Source organism: Patagioenas fasciata, chromosome 6 (genome assembly GCF_037038585.1).
Source record: "Patagioenas fasciata isolate bPatFas1 chromosome 6, bPatFas1.hap1, whole genome shotgun sequence".
Classification (NCBI taxonomy): domain Eukaryota; kingdom Metazoa; phylum Chordata; class Aves; order Columbiformes; family Columbidae; genus Patagioenas; species Patagioenas fasciata.
In genome coordinates, this window is record NC_092525.1 from 27,582,551 (window position 1) to 27,603,432 (window position 20,882).

The 20,882-nt window shown below is 38.7% G+C and overlaps 1 protein-coding gene across 5 annotated transcripts in view; it reads right to left on the reverse strand.

Moving 5' to 3' along the window:
• The window catches only part of NTNG1 (netrin G1), a 163,345-nt gene that overhangs the window by 56,919 nt on the left and 85,544 nt on the right, over positions 1–20,882 (reverse strand). For all 5 annotated transcript variants that reach the window (XM_065842786.2, XM_065842780.2, XM_065842783.2 and 2 more), the window contains exon 4: positions 3,251–3,423. In XM_065842786.2, the coding sequence (XP_065698858.1) occupies positions 3,251–3,423 (173 nt within the window). The remainder of the gene's footprint in view (positions 1–3,250; positions 3,424–20,882) is intronic.

Genomic DNA, 20,882 nt, shown 5'->3' on the forward strand with positions numbered 1-20,882 from the left:
TGGATTGAAAGTCAACATACTTGTTTGGAAGAAAAAGGATTAAAAAACCTCCATTGCAGTAATATTTAACTTTCAGAGAGCGAGCAGATAAAAATGAGGAAGTTAGTTAAACAAATAATGAAAAGAACAGCTAAAAAGATTTAATGCAAACAGCATGGCAGTAAGCCAGGGATAAAGTGTATGCGAAACTCAGAACAATCGTATGTGACTCATCAATTAAAAAAAAAAAAAAAATCAATGATCTTATAAACAGACAAAAAAACCTGACACTCAATCCAAAAAAGCAGAATGAAAATGATTTTGGGAAGACACCCTTCCAAAGTGCAAGTCATCTCAGTGGAGAAACAGAGAGAAAAAAAAAAAGGTATAAAATCTGTAAAGTTAAATATAAACCACAGTATTTTGAGAACTTACTACATACATAAAAGTTAATACTTTTTTTTTTTCTTTAATAACCACACTAGAAGCAAGAGCACTCCTAGACAGGTGATTGGGTAGATAGACAATCAAAGTATAAATGTATTAAATGCTAAATGAATTGTTTTCACTGATGTTCACAACAAGGAAATTTAGAGAGATTCTCCAAATCCGAGGAAGTTTCTCAATGTTTGTCATCATCTGAATGTGTAGATGTAAATAATGTAAATAATTTCAAAGAATAAGAATTGCCATAAGGTGATGTTCACCCAAGAAGTGTTTTAAAGGAGGTCAAATATGACATTTCTGAAATAACTACTGTAACATATAACCTGTCACTTATGTCAGCCTTGATGCCAGAATAAATGTTTTAACTGAGGCACAGTTTTTAAAAAGGACTCAAGGGCCTACCTTGTAACAACAAAATATAAAACAGACACATTTTTTATGCCATTGTAAAAGATACATATTTTTCTCATGTCCAGAACATCATGTGTAGTTTTAGCCTCATCAAATAAAAAAATGACATCACAGAATTAGAAGAGAGCAAGGAATCACAGATGACCAGAGATGTGGCATGTTTTTTTATATGATAAGATTAAATAGATTAAGATTCGTCATTTAGAAAATAGGTTGGAGGAGTGGACACGTCCAGTCTATGTAACGATAAATAGTACAACGGATGTAAATTCGGATGCATTATTTTCTGCTTCTTCCTGTCTGAGAAGGTACAGGCTTAACCATAGAAAAACATTTAAAGGAAACAAAAGAAAATACATTTCACTCATTGTGTCATTAAACTGCGAAATGTATTGCCATAAGATGTCACTGAGATCAAGCTAATGCCAGCCTGGTCTCTCTCTCCACTCAGCAGCTACCAACCCCTGCGGGTATGATGGAGGGTCCAGCTCAGAAAGCCAGTTTATTGCTGGCAACTGGGAAAGAAAAGAAGAAATCCTTCATACTGCTTCCTGTTTGCCAGAAATTCCTGCTGCCGATCACTGCTGAAGTCAGGATTTGAGGGTAAGTGGAGCATTTGTCAGCTCAAACAAGGTTACATTTTGATGATGCTATCACAATAATAGTAAAAATAATAATTAAAACTGTAAAATACTGCCTGTTACTTGCAAAATATTGTGATTTTTTGATGGAACTGCATATCTGATGGAATTCAGTAATGCTGAAATTTGTTTTAACAAGCTTCAGGCATCCTTTTGGTGGGTGCTAATTCCACTGTTCCATCTGGTGTGTGCTCATTGGATTGGAAATAAAGTAACTGGCGTAACAAGCTGCATTTAGAAAGATACCTGTTTTCATGTTCAGAAGTAGCTTGTCACTAGTTTAGATGATTGTTGGGGTAGCAATTGCGTTATATATATATATGTGTGTGTGTGTGATTCTGTGATATTTATTTATATACACACATGCATATGTATGTATATGTGAATATGTGTGCATATGTGTGTATATATATGTAATATATAAATCAAACCAATCTGGTAAATCTCACGATTTTTTCCAAACTTTGAAGTATTAATTATGTGAGCCACACTCACTTTTTATAACGTGAAAAAGTGAATACTCTTACAAAATATTTTTTTTCCCTGCTTTTTGGAAGTTCATTCTTTTTCTGCTCAGTAAGAATTTTATCATAATTTCATGCCCCCACACTTCATGGTTTGTTACTTGGTCTATTACCCTCTCATATAAGTTGATAAGGTCCCACTTCCTATAATATTTATTTTTGAGGTTTGATTCTTCACAGCTGCTGCTTTGAAGTCTTAGATAACATTCTGAGCATTGCACATTGCTCCTGGTTTTAAACTTTTCATTCAACTGCAGTACATAGCTCTGTTTCTCCAAAATAACTTTTCAGTAAATTGTTATAATCTATTATTCTAAAATGACTGTTTTGCTTTTAATCAGGGCAAAACTGTGGACTCTTTTCTTAAAAGAACCTAGTAATTTCTGTCAAAGGGTTTGGTGATTTATCCTCATCTTCTTCAATCCTTTTTTCAAAGGAATTTAAGTCTGTTACTCAGTTCAGGAGCATTCTGAATCATTGTGTATTTCATACATGCATGAAAGGCAGAACTGATGCTCATTCTTGTCTTCGTGCCCTCTCTTTCAGCACCATGTTCTTTTTGACCCAGTCCTGTCCAGGACCAGGAAATGCAACTGTCAATAACTTCCTTTCAATATTATGGAAGTGTGCTGGAATAGTATGTGTGTTGTTAGCTGAAAACAAGTAGATACAAAAACTCAGCTTTTCCCCTTCAACACTTGCAGTAATCTAAAAGAGTGCATGTGACTCTGGACTGCAGGTCAACATCAGGTAAAAACTTCCTTTATCAACCATTTGATCTTTAGTTATTAATTGGAAAAATGGACAGAAAATGAGCAAGGACGTCAGCACACACGTTGGGCCGAGCTTGTTTTGAATCTCTAGACAATAAGGCTGTATGAATGGAGAGCTGAGGGCACCATGGCTGGAGCAGTACTGCTGATACTCCCACTTGTTTATCTTCTCTGTGTGCTGTTTTTATGTGAGGGGTCGTAATTTTTTCATTCCTTAGTCCTTTCTGCACAGTGTCTAGGGATTTGTCTATGGATACAAACACGCAGGTCTCATGCAAGTTATTTACAACCACGTGAGAGCACAGATGATGTATACTTACAACTAACACTTACAATTGGACACCATGTCAATGCAATTATATGCATTGTTTCATAAATAAATGACAAACTTTTGCCAGCATTAATCTTCCTTCAGAGTCATAATAAGGGGCAGAATTCTAACAATGAAATATCCTTATTATACAGTACTACTTACAGATATTAGCAGTGCCTTTAGGTATAGGCAGATAAGAACCAGGGCTCCACGGTCGGCCCTGGTAATTCTTCTTGCATTTTCCACAGTCTGGGCCAGTTGTGTTATGCTCACATTCACAAAGTAGTCTTTTGTTTTCTTCTTTACAGCCAGTAGCATGAAGGTTGCACTTACACCTATTTTTAAACGGCAGAAACAAAAAAGAGTGGGATATTATTTAGAGGTGAGTTTTAGTTCAGATTAAGTCTTAGTAAAGCATATCCTATGGCAACCACTATATTTCTGTGTGTTGTACCTGTATTATTGTTTCAGCATGCTTTACAAGACATCACTCAAACAGCATGTTGTAATATCTTCAGCTCATGCAGGTCTAAAAGCAGTAATTTCACCAAGACTCAAAGATGCTGAATCTTTTCTTGTTTTCACTAATGCAGCTCCACTGAGATCAACTAAATTATTCATAATTTTCACTACAGACAGGTCTATAATCTTGCAAAAATTCAATAGTTGCTCACTACTCCCAGGAACAAAACCAAATCCTCTGCTTATGTCCTTAGAGAATCTGGCCCAAACTAAGATCCAAATTAGGCCCTGGGAGTCTGAGAAAACAGACTTCAATTAAATATCTTTTGCAATGCCACACTTCAGTAGAAGGCAAGCTCACTATAATGGTGTTTCGCAATTCTTGTTCAGCTAGCACTCTTTTGCTCAGAAAAGCTTTTTTTTTGCCTGCTTTAATTTTATATGCTTGTGGTAGCCTGGAGATCAGAGGAATTTTTTTTGGCATTTTTAGTTTTACTTAGGAAAGAACACCTGATTGAACCTTGTGACATAATCATCAGATAAACCAAATTCTGCATCTGATCTTAGAACAATTGTATTTTCCTTATTTTCCCCTCTTTCCCTGAAACTAGGACACTTACAGAATGGGAAGCTAGTTTCATAAACAGTAAGGTGTTGTCACCTTTTCCATCCCTTTCCAATGCATGTCAAAACTGGCTAAAATCTGTTTCTATTTGGGTCTGGAGAGAAAACTAGTGTTTAATGACGCTGTCTGTTTGTTCTCCTAACAATTGTACATCTAGTAATTTAAAGGGTTCTCATGTGGGCATTTGTCACCTGTTCCATACAGTGACCAATAATTAGAGCGAAACAACACATGGAATGGCCAAGTGCAAATTAACAGCTGTCAAGCTGACTTCCATTTGGAGGGAATATGACCTGAAGCAACTGGCCACATACATATGTATCCCCAGGGTAAAACAATCTTGCAGTTGTCATAAGTGGCTGCTGGAGAAAATCTACAAGAATCTGTAAGGCGGTAGATGGTGGAGCATTCTCCTCAATGCTAGAAATGAGGTAGATTAAACTGCTGTTATTTGACTGATGCTCATTCTAAAGAAAAGTATGTTCAGCACCTTTCAAATTGAAATTAACAAAATGTATTGAATACGCTAGACAAAAGAAAGTGTGATTTATTTTTATTTCATTTCCAAAATATCGATGTTTAAAGACTACATCAGTTGTAAAGTAAATTTTCAATGACGAGCCACTGCAGAATGAAAGATGCCTGTTTGGGTGTCAATGGATGAGACATGCCTGTTCCTGTAGAGACTGAAGATTTTGGTAAGTGACACTGCTATTAAGAAAAGTAACAGGTGGTTTTACTGTACATAGGAATATGAAAATGGAAGACTTCCAAACGGGAGAGACAAACAATAATGACAAGACCAGAAAATAGAGTCAGAGAAGAAAGAAGCAGGAGAGTCTGTGGAGTCATTAGAATCAGTGAGAGGAACCGATGGGATTTCTTTCAGGGGGAGATTTCTGTTTTATTGGAGGGACTCGTCGGTGTCAGAGGCAGCCAGTTGGTCTGGGCAGGAAGAAAATGGCAGCTGGTTCTGAGGAAAAGCTGGAGGTCCAAGGGCTCTGAAAAGGTGCTGCAGATTGGTGGGGGAACTGAGGTGGGGGAAAATAAATGTAAGTACATCTGCTAATTGGTGTGAATGTGCACAGCTCTTTTAATAACCACACTTCCCCAGGTTTTTTTTGCATGGTTAAAAGTCTTGGGTGGACTCTGGCCTTCTCCATCTCCCTCTGCTTCTATCCAGTCCTGCCCCATGCCTCTTCATATATATATATTTATATAAAACATATGCATATATGTATGAATGCATATACGCATACACAAACAATTCCCATAAATTCTCATGCATATTGATTTCCTTTTATTTGCCACATTCCCTAACTCCACTGTGATCCACCTCTTCACATGTTGCTTCCTCCATTTCCTTATTTCCGAGGCACAAGAGCACAGCCAGCACAGAAGAGCTCCACTGCCTGTTCTGGTGCCCAATTTTTTAATTTTTTAGGGCAAGATTGCTGCAGAAGAAACACTTCTCAGCCCAGAGTGGTGGCATTGTGCCATGGCAGCTGTTCTGCGGTCCACACAGCAGGGCCTACGCTGTACGGTGATTGGCAGGGTTTCCGCATCTTCTCCAGTTTTAGCCACCAAGCATCACCAGACAAAGGGAAACTACAGATTTTGGAGGTCTATGTTTGTGACAAATATGGGCAAGTTTTCAGAAAAACAGCAAAATGCATTTTTTGGTGGAAGTGTTTGGGGACTTTCTGTTAAATTTAAAAGCCTGTTAACTGAGATTTAACACAATCAGCCCTCATATGGGCATTCAGAAGAAACACATAAAACAGACGATGTAGGGATATCTCAGCCTTCTGAAATGTGGGAATTGCTTAAATGGCTCTTCCTGCCCTAAACCAGTAGAATAATCATGGACTCATTCAATCCCTGCAAATTTACTTATTTGGATGCTTTATAAATATTTGTGAAAGCCTCCCCAGCAGAATCTTCTAGAATGCTGCATCCTAACTTAAAAGAAAATTCCAAATAATACCATGTTTAAGAGAAAAGAGAGCAAACTTTCTACTCCCTCCAATTAAATAAGAAAACAACAAAGAATTCCCCCAACCCCACCCCACAAAACAAACAAACAATCCAAAATGACAACAAAAAAAACCACAGCAATGAGGAGAGAGGTGTAGCCTTCTAGGAGTATGATTTAAAGTGAATGAGAGTAAACAACAAATTTGATCACTGAAGAAAATAAAGGACTGATCTAAAACATTTGTGGGCAGAGGATATGGCCAAAACCTAACGTTAACCAAGTAGCAAAACAAGAGCCAATACTGCTACATAATCCTAAAAACCTTCAGAATAATTCAAATTTAGCTGTGTACAATTTCCAAGCAGAAGAAAGTAAGGAACAAATGTGATCACTGTGGTTTTCTACAAGACTAGCTACAGATCAAAGATCAAGATAAAAAAAAAATACATTTCTATTAAAAATGTCAAATGTAGAGTTAATGAGAGCTACTTAAAGCAGGCAAAAAGACAAATGTTTAAAAAACCCCAACAAACCCAAACTGTAAAAGGTCAGACAATGTGGAGCAAAAAACATTGCCTTCTTAGTGTGCGGGCAACATAAAAGTTAGGTTTAGTTTATGATCATTAAAATTATATAAGTATAAAAAAATCTGTAGATTGATGAAATCTAGAGAGATTAAATTATTGTTCTTGTTCTTGGCGATGTCAGTAACTATACACAGGGAGTAAAAGAGCAGTAGGATAAGCAGAAAAAAGACATTCAGGGGTCTGAACCACAGAGACTGATTCTCGCCTCTCTTGCACCAATTTTTTGCTGAGGTCACTTCACAGATTTCAGAGAGATTAATTGTGATTTCCACAACAAATCAAGGACGTAGCTGACTACTGAATGAGTGAAAAACTCAGGCAGTGCTAAAACTGAAAGAGAACAAAAAGCATCTGTGGAAAGCAAACTGAACATGAGGTAGGCAGTACCATGTCTGGGGAAAAACAAGCCAATATCAAATTCTGTGCTGCATGCGGAGAGACATTTTTGCTGAAACAGGGAAATAAAATTTTGTATACTTCTGTTTTTTCAGGAAGGCTGCACTAGGAATTGGGCAATCTGTGCCAGGGACCTCATCAGAGTGTGTGTATGGACAATCTCAGAGACTTCTGCAAAGAAGAGAAATGCCTGTTGTGCTTGAGAGACAGACTTATCTGGATGGATGAACGAAAGAGGTAAATGTGTGTAGCGGAGCTGAGAGATGACTAGAGTACAATAAAAAGGTACTTCTACTGGTGGGATAAGCAGTAAGAAAAATTGAAATAGTTAAGGTTACAGAAAGAAAACTATTTAGGTAAAAAGTACCATCCAGATGGACCAGAAGAGAACTATGCTTGCGAGATATATTGGACTATGAGCAGTGTGAAAACAAAGCAGCAGAGCCTGGACATTTAGGCATTTCAGATAATCGTGAATCAGCTGGGCACCACTGATCCAGTGCAACTGACTTGGGTTTCTATCAAATCACTGTCAGGATGTGGAAATCAGTTTCCTATGGAAGACTGCACAAGTTCAGAGTCCTTCAGCTGTCTCAATATTTTTTTAAGGAAGGCTACCATTCTTTTCTGCTCCAGAGGTAAGAAAATATTTTGTTATCTTATATGAATAACCATTATAATAAACTATTACTGAAAATCCTTGGTATTGTTTGTAATGTCTTTAAACACTTACTTTGAAAGGTGGTTCCTAGCTGTTACTGGTTTAAATCTGAGACAGTAAAAAAAAAAAAGCTTAATTAGATTTACATACAAAACACATTAAGCACAAAATTTTGCATAGCCCTTGTAGATGTTTCCATTAGAAGAATGAGGTCACTATGGCTGCATAAGAATGGAGAAGTTCTGAAAACCGAAAGAACTGCTTCCACATCCAGTGTGCTAAATTCCAGATGACAATATTTCATGCCTATACAGTTTCTTGAAATCCAAAGAAAAGTCAAAGTGCTTTATAATGTATTATGTATACATGCCCAGAAATGGGTAGCAGTGGGTGGGTAGCAGCTACTTGGCACGTCAAGTGGGTTTGCACGTGTACTGGGAAGGGATGAGTGAGGGGGCTGTAAAAAGCAGAGCAGGTTTGAGAATACAGGTTAAGGTATGGCAAATGTAAGAGGATGTATGTTGCAGCCTTTGCACTGCGCTGGCAAACAGCCTAAGGGCAAAATCCCACATAAGGATGAACTAAATGTTAAGGCCAAAGCGCAGTTCTGAGATACAGTATATGCTCACCATAAATGGCATTGCTGATGTCTAATGCCTTGTTACATCTTTACAAGGAATATCTGAAGTCCATGATTAGAAATATCAGCAACTCCATAGGCAATTAGGTTATGTATGGGGAGATACAGGCCTTGGAACAGCTTTCTACCTGAAGGGAACAGATGTTTGCTTGTTATACCTGGGGACAGTTTTCCAGGTCTTTTATTGTTGATCATTGTGGGAACAGCTCTGTCAGTGCAGAGCTTGTGGAGGTGAACGCCATGTCCTCACAACACTCATCTGCGTTTTGAAGCATCCCGATGTTTCCACAGCTCAGCTGATATCTATCTTTCCAGTTCAACCTGAGAGGAGTCTTCCTAAGCACCCTGGTTACAGCACATGCAAGTACACATTTCCATCCAACGTGCAAATTCAATTTTGAATTGCTGGAGATTGATATCGCTGTCCAACGCTATAAACTCTAATTGTGTGGGAGAACAAATTTGTTTTTCTGACCGCTCATCTTTGACAGACTCATTATTTTGTCATAAAGCAACTGAAATGATATTTTTAGCAGTCAGATAAGGGGCGGGAAGCACTCTGGTGTGTTGAAGGAGCAGTGCTGTTGTAGTGGGAGCAGAAGCCCCAGGCACGCTGCATTCCTCACGGACTATTGACATACAGAAAACTGACATTAAAATGATGTAAATATCACAAAGGTAATTGCTAGTAGTGTCCTCATGCTTCTGCATGTGAGTGCCAACCAACAGACTGGGGGTCACATGAGGTGATAATTTATGTTGAAGAGATCATTCATGAGAAAGACAGACAAGAGAAGCTCTTTGATATATTTTTAACGACTAGCCATATGTTCCTCACTTAGATACATCTTTGGATCATTCTAGGTCATCATCAAAGTTTAGAAAATCAACTTAAAACCAACTTGTAACCCTCTGCACAGACTCTTCACTTTTACATGCCACAAGTCTGCTCTCTGCTCCCAGGCGAGTAAAGCCTGAACTTGCAGAGGAGTCTGGACATTTGCTCTTCACACTACTGCCCACACAACATGGTGCACACACAAAGTAAAATACCACCCTGTGCAGTTTTAATTAGGCATTTTAAAACTCTGTTAGCAATGTTAGGAACCTTAGTCAGCACCCCAGTGCTAGCAACTACCTCCAGCACCTTGTTACAGATCTCCTAAAGGACTTGGCTGTGCTTAGCATGACATCAATCGTGTTAAGGCTGTCATCTACATTCTGCCTCTTAAACTTACTAATGACCTTGAGGTAGCTGTGCCAGTGAGATTTAGTTTTGTAACATAATGTAGACAAAGATGAAAATTCCATGTTGTAAATACATTTTAAGTGACACCCCAGCCATGAAGGAGGAAAATATGTCAGTTGAGAAAGCAAAAATTAAAATATAAGCATCTTTTAAATATACCATGAAATCTTTTGGGTAAAACCAACTTTGCATCTGAATAATTAATTTTTCTTTTTCTTTTTTTTTTTCCTTTTTTTTTTTTTTTTTTGACACTTTATGAGACAAATTCATCAGATTGAGAAACTGTGTACAGGTAAATGACAAAACTCTTGTACCATTGAGTGTACAAGGTAAACACCATGGACATACTTAGGTAAGTCTGTTTTTCCTTTAAATCTCTCTAACAAGTGGAACATCTTTTCATAGAGGCTCACAGCCTCAGAAACATCATGTCTACTGGATATTATTGCTCATTATATCATAGGATTTTTCCATGTCATGTCAAAAAAAAAGGTATGCTGGTCCTTACTATAATTTCCAAAGCTTAATGGATATCTACACAGCTTTACTATTGAGGCAGATTTGTAGGGATGAAAACAAGTATAAAGGACGCTATTGTGAAGAAATAAAATGATTGTTAGCCAATTTGTTTCTGTGAGGATGGAACAGGCAGTGAGAACACACACATAAAAGAGGTAACAAGATAATTACTGCAATCTGGGCTACCAGTGCTCACTACAGGGACTTCTGAAGAAGTTCTGAGCTAAAAGGGTGAAAAAAACTACATACACTGGCAATCAGAAAATGGCCTGGGTTGCTGGCTGCAAGTAGGTCTGCTGAACAAATGTTCCAGCTTGCACAAAGCAGAATAGTAAATTCCAGTTTTTATTCAGCATGTTTTGAGCAATATGAACATCTCAGGCCCATGTTGCTGTACAGAATCCAAGCCCAAAAAAGGTACTACATCTTTTCCTGGAATACGACCCCGTGGTCTTCTGGTAAAATGTAGCCATTGTAGTGAGAGTAATGAGATGGGAGTCCTTTCATTTGTTTATTTCTGGAAACACATTTGGTCACCAGTCTTTTTCCATGTCCCTTTTCCTGAATTTATTTAATACATCATAATCTCCCACTGAAAAAAAAAAGATTCCTTTGTGGAATGGGGCTACAACAATAATAAAGGATAAAAAAATTCAATAATAACAAATATAACTTTGTATAGGTAGATATATTATTCTTTGATTTGCGAAGCAAGGACTAATGTTGGATCAGGTTTTTAAGCTTCTTAAATCTGTAAGTAGCTTTGTGGCTAGAAAAGAAGTTTAACCTGCGCTCAGTAATCCTGCTGCACCTTAGTACCTTAAAATCTAGAGATTTACAGAAGCCTCTTCAACTTTATTCTTTACTGTTTAGTTTTTGCTGCTAAATTTGGGAGGAAATTGAATTAGATTCCCACAGGCAGTATGGCAAATTGGGGAAAATAGCTTCTCATCTTCCTCAGCTGAATATAATATATCTAGTGGGGAACAGCAAAACCCAGGCACAGAGAGGATGTTTGCTTTGCTTTCTCAGTGGCCTACTTCCAAGCAGTGTGGAGAGCCTGAAATTAAAAAAGAAAAGAAAATCCAGAAGGGCAGCATAATTCCCTTTCCCACAGGAGCGAGGACTTTCCAAGACTCACAGAAAGTGTGCAAGTCATAGAATTGACCACTGTTTGCACTAAGCCAGCCCAAAAACAAGAGCACTAAAGCACTAAATTTAATTATTAACATGTTTATAAGACTTGTTGTGTTCACACACTAGTACACATTTCTATATATTCTGATTATTTAAATGGGGACTACTGTGAAGTAAAATGCTGCTCAATACGAACAAGAACTACAGGATCAGTACTGATTGATTTGTATCTCAGCCTGTATCTGATTCGTACGTTGCCTGATGGATGCACAATTTTCCTTTTGAGGCCCGACATTAGTGAGGTAGGTCCTTTTGGCTTCACCGCTCCTTTCCCCCACCCCTTTCAGAGAGAGGGCCACAAGCAACCTTATCTTGCCCAATAAACAGTAAATGTTTCTGAAATGCAGTAGTTTACTAGATGATCTCCTTCCAAACAAGGAGAGGCAACTGAAAATATTTACAGGCTATATCAGCACCACTCAGAACTCAAACACAGAAAGGAGGATGCAGTGACTTATTGAAGCTCTTACAAACACCTTCGTATTTAAGCATTTGAAACTATTCTGATTTCTTGGCTAGATAAAAAATGTTGCAGACCTCAGCCTCTTAGGTCAAAAGTCTAAAAATAACCCAGTGATGCTTATACCTAGTAGAACAGAAGAGCTAATTCTGAGTCCAAGTTATTTCAGTTTACCACATAAAAGAAAATACCTATCCTTAATATTAAATACTTAGATGCACCCAGCTGAGTGGAATGGCCAAACGCTTTTTCTAATTTCCATTCCACATTCTCTAAGTGTTAAAGCCAAAATAAATCTGCCTGGAAATATAGTTGCTGTTATCTGCTATACAGAACTAAATTCCATCTCCTTCCCAAATACTCATTTTTGCTTTTTCCTCAGAGATATTAGTTTTCATGGAAATGTGTCAATAAAGAGAGTGGCTATAAAATCTGCTAGAGCTTGCCAGCAGCATGTTCTGCAAATAATTTCACCCATGAACACAGTTTGCCGTATTCTTAGCTGATGTAAATCCATCTGGCTCCAGTAGAATCAATGAAATTATGTTAGTTCACACTGTTTGAAATGTGGCCTAATATGTTTCCAGTTTTCATTCATCATCCTAGGTGCAGTGGCTGTACTTTAAGATAATGGCAGATAATATTTTTATAATTTTAAATGGCAGGCCCAAGAACTTAAAAAAGCATTGGATGGAAACTTAGTATCAGTGGAGGATAAGGAGCCCAGGTGTCATGTGCTTTTAGGGACATGACTGCTGAGAAGGTAGGATGCTGGTATTTTACATTGTTCGCATGTGTTTGTTTTGCTCTAATCTTTAACCTCAGAAATAGGAAACTATTATTAACTACCCGAAGGATGCCGAAACCGGGGACTATGGCAATCACATCTCTCCCAGAGAGAAAGGAAAATCTCTTGCTAAGGTGAAGATGAACAATGATGGTTACTTTCCGTGCTACCAACTGATTGTTTAACAGTAGTGATTGTTTTGGTAGGTTCACGTAAGAGTCCATCTCTTGCATACACCGATGGGATGGGAGAGTGGGAAGCATGTGTGTTGCAGAGGTACTGCACAGTGTAGGTGTTCTGAGCTGTCATGGTGTACCATACATGTTCTAATTGATTTGTCCTAAATAGCAAGAAAAGCTAGGGGACGGTAAAAACCAGAGCATCTCCTCAGCTGCTTATACTGTTATACATCAGAGAGGGAAGGGCTACTGGAACAAGAATGCAGCTCTCCCTTCACCAGCAATCTGTTTGGCAGTACCTTGTCATGGTCTGTCTGATGGTGCAAAAAAATAAGGGAGTATGCTGGCTGAGGCTGGCTACTGCTCATTGCCACCAGGATATCAAAGCAGCTAAGTATTTAAATCTTTTTTTTCTGCTGTCCAACCTCTTGCTTAGCCAGCCTTAGTTTACCATCCATCCATTGGGCAGCAAGTCAATGTACACCAACAGATACCCTACAACCACGTTCTGTTTTAATCACTATGATACCATCCGGCAGAATTTAATTACTGTATCACAGTGGCTGTAAAAGTCTGTACCACGACCTGCTAGACTGTTGTTGTGGTTTAACCTGGTAGGCAGCTAAACACCACACAGCTGTTTGCTCACTTCCCATCCCAGTGGGTTGGAGGAGAGAACTGGAAAAGAAGCAAACCTTGTAGGTTAAGATGAAAACAGTTTAATAGGACAGGAAGGGAAATAATACTACTAATAAAATATTTAAAACAAGCGATGCACAATGCAATTGCTCACAATCCATTGACTATACTTAGGCAGTTCCTGAGCAGTGGTTGCCACCCTCCAGCCAACTCGCCAGGTTTATATACTGAGCATAACGTCATATAGTATGAAATGTCCCTTCGGCCAGTCTGGGTCAGCAGTGCCCCCTCCCAGCTTCTTGTGCACTGCCAGCCTCCTTGCTGAAAAGATCCTTGATTTGGTATAAACATTGCTTAGAAACAATGAAAACATTAGTGTATTATCAACATTATTCTCATACTAAATCCAAACCACTGCACTATACCAGTTATTAGGATGAAAATTAGCTCTATCCCAGCTGCAACCAGGACAACCATTAAGAATGTGACTCTCAAACCTCAGATGAAAGCTGCAGCAATATATCACTGCAAAGTTTCATAGCTTACAAACTTAAGAACAGAAGTTAAAAAGTCTTTAGGAGTCACTATTTCTTCTCTTTTCTCCTGATACAGATCTGAGCATTAGATTTGAAAGTCCTGGCATTGTGTTAATGTGCATCACCACTTTTAAGTTTATTCAGAGACCAATTTTCATGGATTTAATTTAATTAATACCAGTCTTACATCTGCTCAGCAGCAATCCCAAGAAAACTGCTCTAAGATGCTCTAAGAAGTGATTACACCAAACTTCCTGTCTTTATTTGTAAGTAGTATTTCACAGTATCAGCTGCCAGCTGGCACCCTGAATTATTTTTCCCAGCGCAACACTGAAAAGGAACAATTTATTGTGTAGGAGTTCTAAAACTGTGGTCATTAAATTACCATACAAGTGGACATGGTTCCAATACCATTCAAAAATGTTACTTACCTCTCTGCAATGGGAAAACTTTTATTCTCACATGTGGCAATAGCCCAAGTGAGCTGTTACAAATTTGTGTCCATGATTAATGTCAGACAGACCTGGCTGAAGCAGAAATATCTTTACTTTAAGCTTACAGAAGGACTCAGGATGTAGCACCTATTGTGTCACAGTAGGGAATAAAGTATTTTCCTGAGCCATTGTCAGTGGAGCAGCATTTCTGCTACATGAGAAAAGGGCAAGGTTACTTTCATACTGATTTCAATAACTTTTTGAGGACTATAATAGAGAAAAGCAGTATAAAAATATCCATCGTGCATGCAGAATTCGACACCAGGGAAACCAGTTCTGTGAAGCAGTACATCTGCTGCTCTTTTCAAAAGATTTTAAAGCATTTCTGTTTAATAGACCTCCTATGGACTCATTTATATGCTTGAATGTGCCCCTAGTAGTTACTGCTGCAGGGACGCTATATATGGCAGAGGGAGGTATGGGCTGTAATGGGTGGCCTCTGGGGAAGAGAAAATATGCCTTGTGCTGCTCTGAGCAATACTCCCTGGAGGAGCAGTCACCGTCAGCCCTAACCCAGCACAGGAGCACATCATGGTCCTGGCTGGGTGTCCCTTTGCACCCAGCGAGGACAGGCCCCCCAGTCAGCTGCAGCTTCTGTTGGGGCAGGGTCCCTGCCTGTGGGCACAGAAGAGGTGCAGAATAGCCCACACCACATATGTCCACTCTTGGACAAGAGTTTTCACTTGAAAAAGTGAGATGTGATAACTTTAATCCACCAAACAGCTCAGTCCTGTTCCTATTGCAGTCAGTAACAGGAAAGGCCTTCCTGTGGGTCCTGTTATCAGGATTTAGTGAGGGACCTTCTCCCCTGCTCATTCTCTGACAGCTATCTGCTGTGACCAGCTCTGGTATTAAGCCCTGTTGTCAAGTTTATGTCTGTAGGTGAGAGGATTTTACACATCAAACAAAACCCTGAGGAGACTTCCACCTCCCTTTGAAAAAAATACAGAGGCCAGGGAAAGATTTGTTTCCAAGAGGAAAATGAGTAATAATTCAGAGAAGGAAAAAAGCGAATTAGAATCATTTGCTCATGGTGGTTCCTGCGCAGCACCCGGCCGGGCCTGCAGCCATGTGGGGCATCCCAGGGAAGCCGAGTCGGAACAAGAGGTAGAAGCCAGCAGGAAAGCTTTGGGCAGTTGATCAGGAGACTCCACCTACCTCCCTTTGAAAACTGCCAGAAAGAACTTTCCTCCAAAGAGAAAAGGGATATTGAACATAGCCTTGGGATTTTTTTGGTACATATTTTGGCCATTTTTTGCTTCAGGTATACCACCAATATGCACAACCAGCAATAAAGCACATATAAAGAAAAAAGGCTCCTCATCTGCAGAGAAGCTACTGCCCAAGAATCATCTCTGCAAACACTCTGAAGGCACCTTTTTACCCAGGTACACTGTGTTCTGCTGGTTATAGCTGATATTACTTCTAGGTGTTACCTGAGTTTAAGGACTTTGAATCACCTCTCTCCCTCTGCAGTGCTGCTATCGTTATCAGAAAAAGAAGCACCGGGCAGGTTGCTGTGTGCACCAGCTCCGGTATGCTGGCCATTGTCCTCTGCTGGTACCTCCCTTAGATGCTGCTCAGAACTGCTTACTATGAGGACAGGTTAATTGATCTCTTGCTGAAAAATCACATTGCTGAACTTGAACTTTAGGGATAATTATAAGGCAGCTATATTATTTTCTGGAGTGTGTTTGAAGGTATTCATGAATAAACTATCAAAGTTGAGAGTGCATAACCAACTGTTCAGAGCAAATAAAGCTGACTTAAATGTTTCAAAAGTGGTTTTGTTCTGGTGTTTTCATGTATTTCATAAAGGTTGATTTTCAAAATGCTTAGGCCTCATGGCTCCATCTAAACAAACTGGGAAATGGTGGATTGGAGGCTTCTTTTTACCAAGACAGACTCCAAATCCACTTTAAAATATATAGATATTCTTTGGTTTCTCTTTTTTTTCTGTTTTCTCTTTTAGTTTTCCATCTCAATTGGAGGTCATAATTTGAAGGAGAAAAGTGAGAAAATGGATCAGAACATTTCTCATTGTTTATCATGCAAGCCTCAACTTTAAAACTTTTAAATTCCATACAGTATAATCTCCTTGCCACAGAATGATTCCCTCTGGAATTATTATGATAAGAATTATTTGCCAGTAGAGCTGTGCAAATAATCGATTTTTCAGTTCAGTGACTAAACTGAAAAAAAAAAAAAAACGGGGGAGAAAATTATTTGTGTCAAATGAAATGTGTAGTTTTATTTTCAGGTTTCTACTCCATTTTTAGAAATTATTTTTGACAATTTGTCAAAGAAAAATATTTCCAAAAGAAAAAGCATGCCTTTTTTGAGCTTTCATGAAAAAGTTAGTCAAAAGTGTTTATTAATGTGGCTTGAATTCTGAAGATACTTTTAGTCATCCCTGACAGAATTTTCTTCTGTGAATAATTTATACTTAAAAAATACTAATCCTTTCTCCTGATGAAGAAAACCAGATGAGAAGTGAGCAGGTTCTGTCTGTGTGTCATGTTTGAAGTATGCCAAAAGCAACTAAGCATCCAACAGCTAACTTAGATACTGAAAAAGAGCTATTGGGTCACCTTATCTCTAACCCTGTTGGTATTAAGATAACACAGCAGAATGAAATTATTTGCTGGGACTAATTTTAAATTCCTCAGGAAAAAAGTTCTAACTGTATATTTTCTTTTTAATTTGGGAAAACAGTTCTTCTTTCACCTACTGTATTTCAGTTGCTGGCTTTGTGTAGAGAAAGCTTTCTTTTTCAAAAATACCATATGATTACTGTTTAATTATAGACACTACTTATTGTTATCTTGAAGCCATTAAATTGGTTAGTTTCTGCAAACATTTTATTATGTTTTATTCAAGTCAGTGGAATTATACAAAGGTGGGAAAATTACAAATGCTGTTTAGTATTAGAAAGCTTGAGACAGATGATATCATGGGTCAAATTTACTGGCTTTAAAAAAAAAAACAAAAACAAAAACAAAAAAAAACCAAAAAACCAAACAACTGAATTTAGCAAATTAATAAAATTAATAGAGAGTCTGTGGGTAGGACTCCTAATGGATGATCTGGCCTTCTCAGAGGTGGATGGCCAGAGTTTGGCAGTCCTCAGTACTTCTCAGATGCAGCTGGAAAGGACCTCTTAGACTTGAGATGGGTAGGGAGAGAGGAGACTTGGCCCATGGCATTGGCCTTGGAGCAGTGAGCAGGAGACACGTATGGACAAGCACGTACGCTGGCCCATCAGAGCACCAGTAGTGCTGACTGGTTTTCCTCCAGTGCCAAACCAGGTCTGCCACTGGCTTTAATACTTGTCCTAGCCTCAAACTCCTGTGACATGGGACAAGAGACTGTGAACATCTATCGTTGTGAAATGGGGTTGATGATACTGCTTTGTGACAAAGGACTAGTAGTTTCAAAGCAAAGTCTTAAGATTCTGACCTAATGCCAGACTAGACCTAATGCTTTTGGCCTTCAAGTGCACTGAAGCATTTATTATTCATGTTTGTTTTTAACAAATACTGGGCAAATCAAAGAATGTTCAGACAGAGGCTAGAGCTGAGCTCTACTGTCCACTGAGGGGTCAGGAACACGTTTTTGTTGTCTATGAAAATAGGCATGCCAGGAGGTCGAATTTGATCCAGTAACTATAAAATTCCATGTCCCACAAGAACTAAACAACTTCATTTATATTTCAAATGTTTCAAATCAATATTTCCCTTCATATTCTGTGACCCCCACCAGGAAACTCTTATAACTGTAAATATAAGGAGCAGATTGCAAGTTATGAATAATGTAAGGTTTTCATGGGGGAAAGCAAATTGTGAAATACTGCTGACAAAAACAATCAGTATATGTTTATACTGAAGAACAAACCGTTGCAATTCTATTTTGTATAACATAGCTTTTAAAATTCTATGCAAACTTTTCAGTTTCCCCTGAAATGTCAAGCTGGCTTCCTCAGCCTCAAACTCCCATGGAACACGTACAGGCTGCTTCTGTTCTCAAAGTATGTTTGAGCTAATCTGGAAGTAAAAGGTATGCATATATATAAAAAACAAGTATAATACATAGCTCTATGAACAACACTAGAGAACTGATAGATGCAAGTAAAGAACCTAGATTTTAAGGAAAAAAAGTCACTAATACAGGCATGTCTAACAGCATCTGTTTCTTGACCAGCAGCTTATTACAAGGAAAAGATCTAGCAAGGTTGGAAAGGATCCTGTGTGGGACATGGACAGTCAGATGGTGAACAATAGCTTCCTTGCATTATAGCATTCTTCAGGGCATGGACTTATGGACACTGCTGTTCAAAATGAATTGTTTTTTGTTTGCACACTGATAGAGAGTTGCCATCCACAAAAGACGAGGAGGGATTTGTTCTGAAGACCTGATGAGCAAGAAAGAGGCGAGGTGCCTCGATGGGAATCTAACAAGAATTCTTGCATGACACAGAGCTTTATCCTTAATGAACTTGAGCATAATTATCAGAAACCTCCTGAATTATGCCAATAAAATCCCAAAAGGAAAGAATAATGGACATTTTATTAGGAAATACTTTTGTAAACAGTACTTCTGGGGATGAAGGAGTGTGTTTCTGATGTTTTAATGCTGTGTTCTTTCTCAGACACTGACAGAGTTGCAGAGAAGGAAGGATACAGGTCCCCTGGTATTTAGGATGGTGCCCACAGCAGTCATTACTTTCTGTCCCCACCCTTACAGCTCTTCTTTCCTCATCTATTTTCACACCTGCTCAGCATCTCCTCCTGTTGGCCTACACAAGCCAGGAGGGGGCATTGCACAGGACTCCGAAGTGACCCCAGATCTTGTTTAAGCTGTTCTCTGCTTTCATACTGGGCAGAAAAGCTCAGGAGAGGAAAAGGGCAGAACTATGTGGATTTTTTGCTATATACAGATTTATCATGATATACGGCAAACTGACTGAACCAAATGACTTAGTGGCCTTATAATCATACCACGGAGAGAACAAGCTTCTGGCACTTGCCCAAGCTTCTTGTAACAGAAGTTGAATGTAACTTTCAGAATACAGCATTTTTATTATTTTTTTCCTATGCAAATCACTCCTGTATTTTGTGCCAGTTTTTAGCCCTTCATGATAATCTCTGTGTTTCCAGATGCTGACCTACCTCTGAAGACAAAGGACTTGATATAATAAGGAAAAAAAGTCTTAGTCTGTAACAGGCTTCTCCTGAGATGCATGCACTGCAGACTGTGAGCTCTGATAACACTGGTGACAAAACAGCCATTCCCACCCAGTGTTATTGGCACTGCAGCTGCCAGGCAGGACAGTGCCCTGGGCTGCTGCCCACAAGCTTCTTAGGATGCAGTCTCACCTACACCTCACGGCAATTCGTTCCCTCTTCTGTTTGTCTGAAGTAGCTATAGCAGCTGAATTTTCAGACCTGTTTTTTTGGTGTTTTTTGTTGCTGTTGTTTGTTTGTGGTTTTTTTTGTTTTGTGTTTTTTGTTTGTTTGTTTGTTTGTTTTTTAATGCACTAAGCTTATAAGGACATACAAAAGTATACATTTTATGTGTTAGGAATTAGGCGGAAACTCCTGTATATAGGGCATTGAGACTGGACTTTATGTTCTATTAATTGTCTTTGCATTGCAGCAATAGTCTAAAAGGCCTCTCTCTTGTTACAGCACACACTCAGCCCATTTTAAATTGCAGAATCTTTTCTCTGGGGGTAAGCCCTTTATCGATGGTCCTAATATGCGCAAGAGATTTTTTAAAAGTCCTGTTATAATAAAACACAGTTGAAATTTACAAAATCCAAAATTTTTTCCAAGAGCCAGCACTAAGCTGCCTTTAAGTGTTTAATTTTATGTGGCAAATGCCTCTAAAAACGTAACATGATGGTTTTTGTATGAAGCCTTTAGACAGAGCATATGTACCTCCTCTCCACAATTCACAGGCAGGCTGATTGTCAGCCACACTAATTGCGCATTTGTTAGTCAAAACCTGGCTGTGACTCCACAGTGAGGAAACCAATGAAGTACATTCAAGGTATATACTTCACCTGCTTTTGGAATCAAGACACATAATGTTTTGTCATTCTGGTGGTATCACTCTCCTGCATCTCTCCTATTTAAAGCATGTATATTTTATGAAGCATTAACAGACAAACAAATGTATAAATGACAAAATCCAAGGATTCATTAGTCTCCAAAAGCAGCCATGGAATGAAGAGAGATTTCAGAACCTAATCTCTCAATACAGTGCCTCTGTATCTGTAAAAACCAAAAGTCCAGCTGTATATTTTAAGACATGAAGTCTAAAACATGTACATGTCAGACCTGAGGCTGTTGCCATCATCCACCGGAAAGGGCAAGACTTGGAA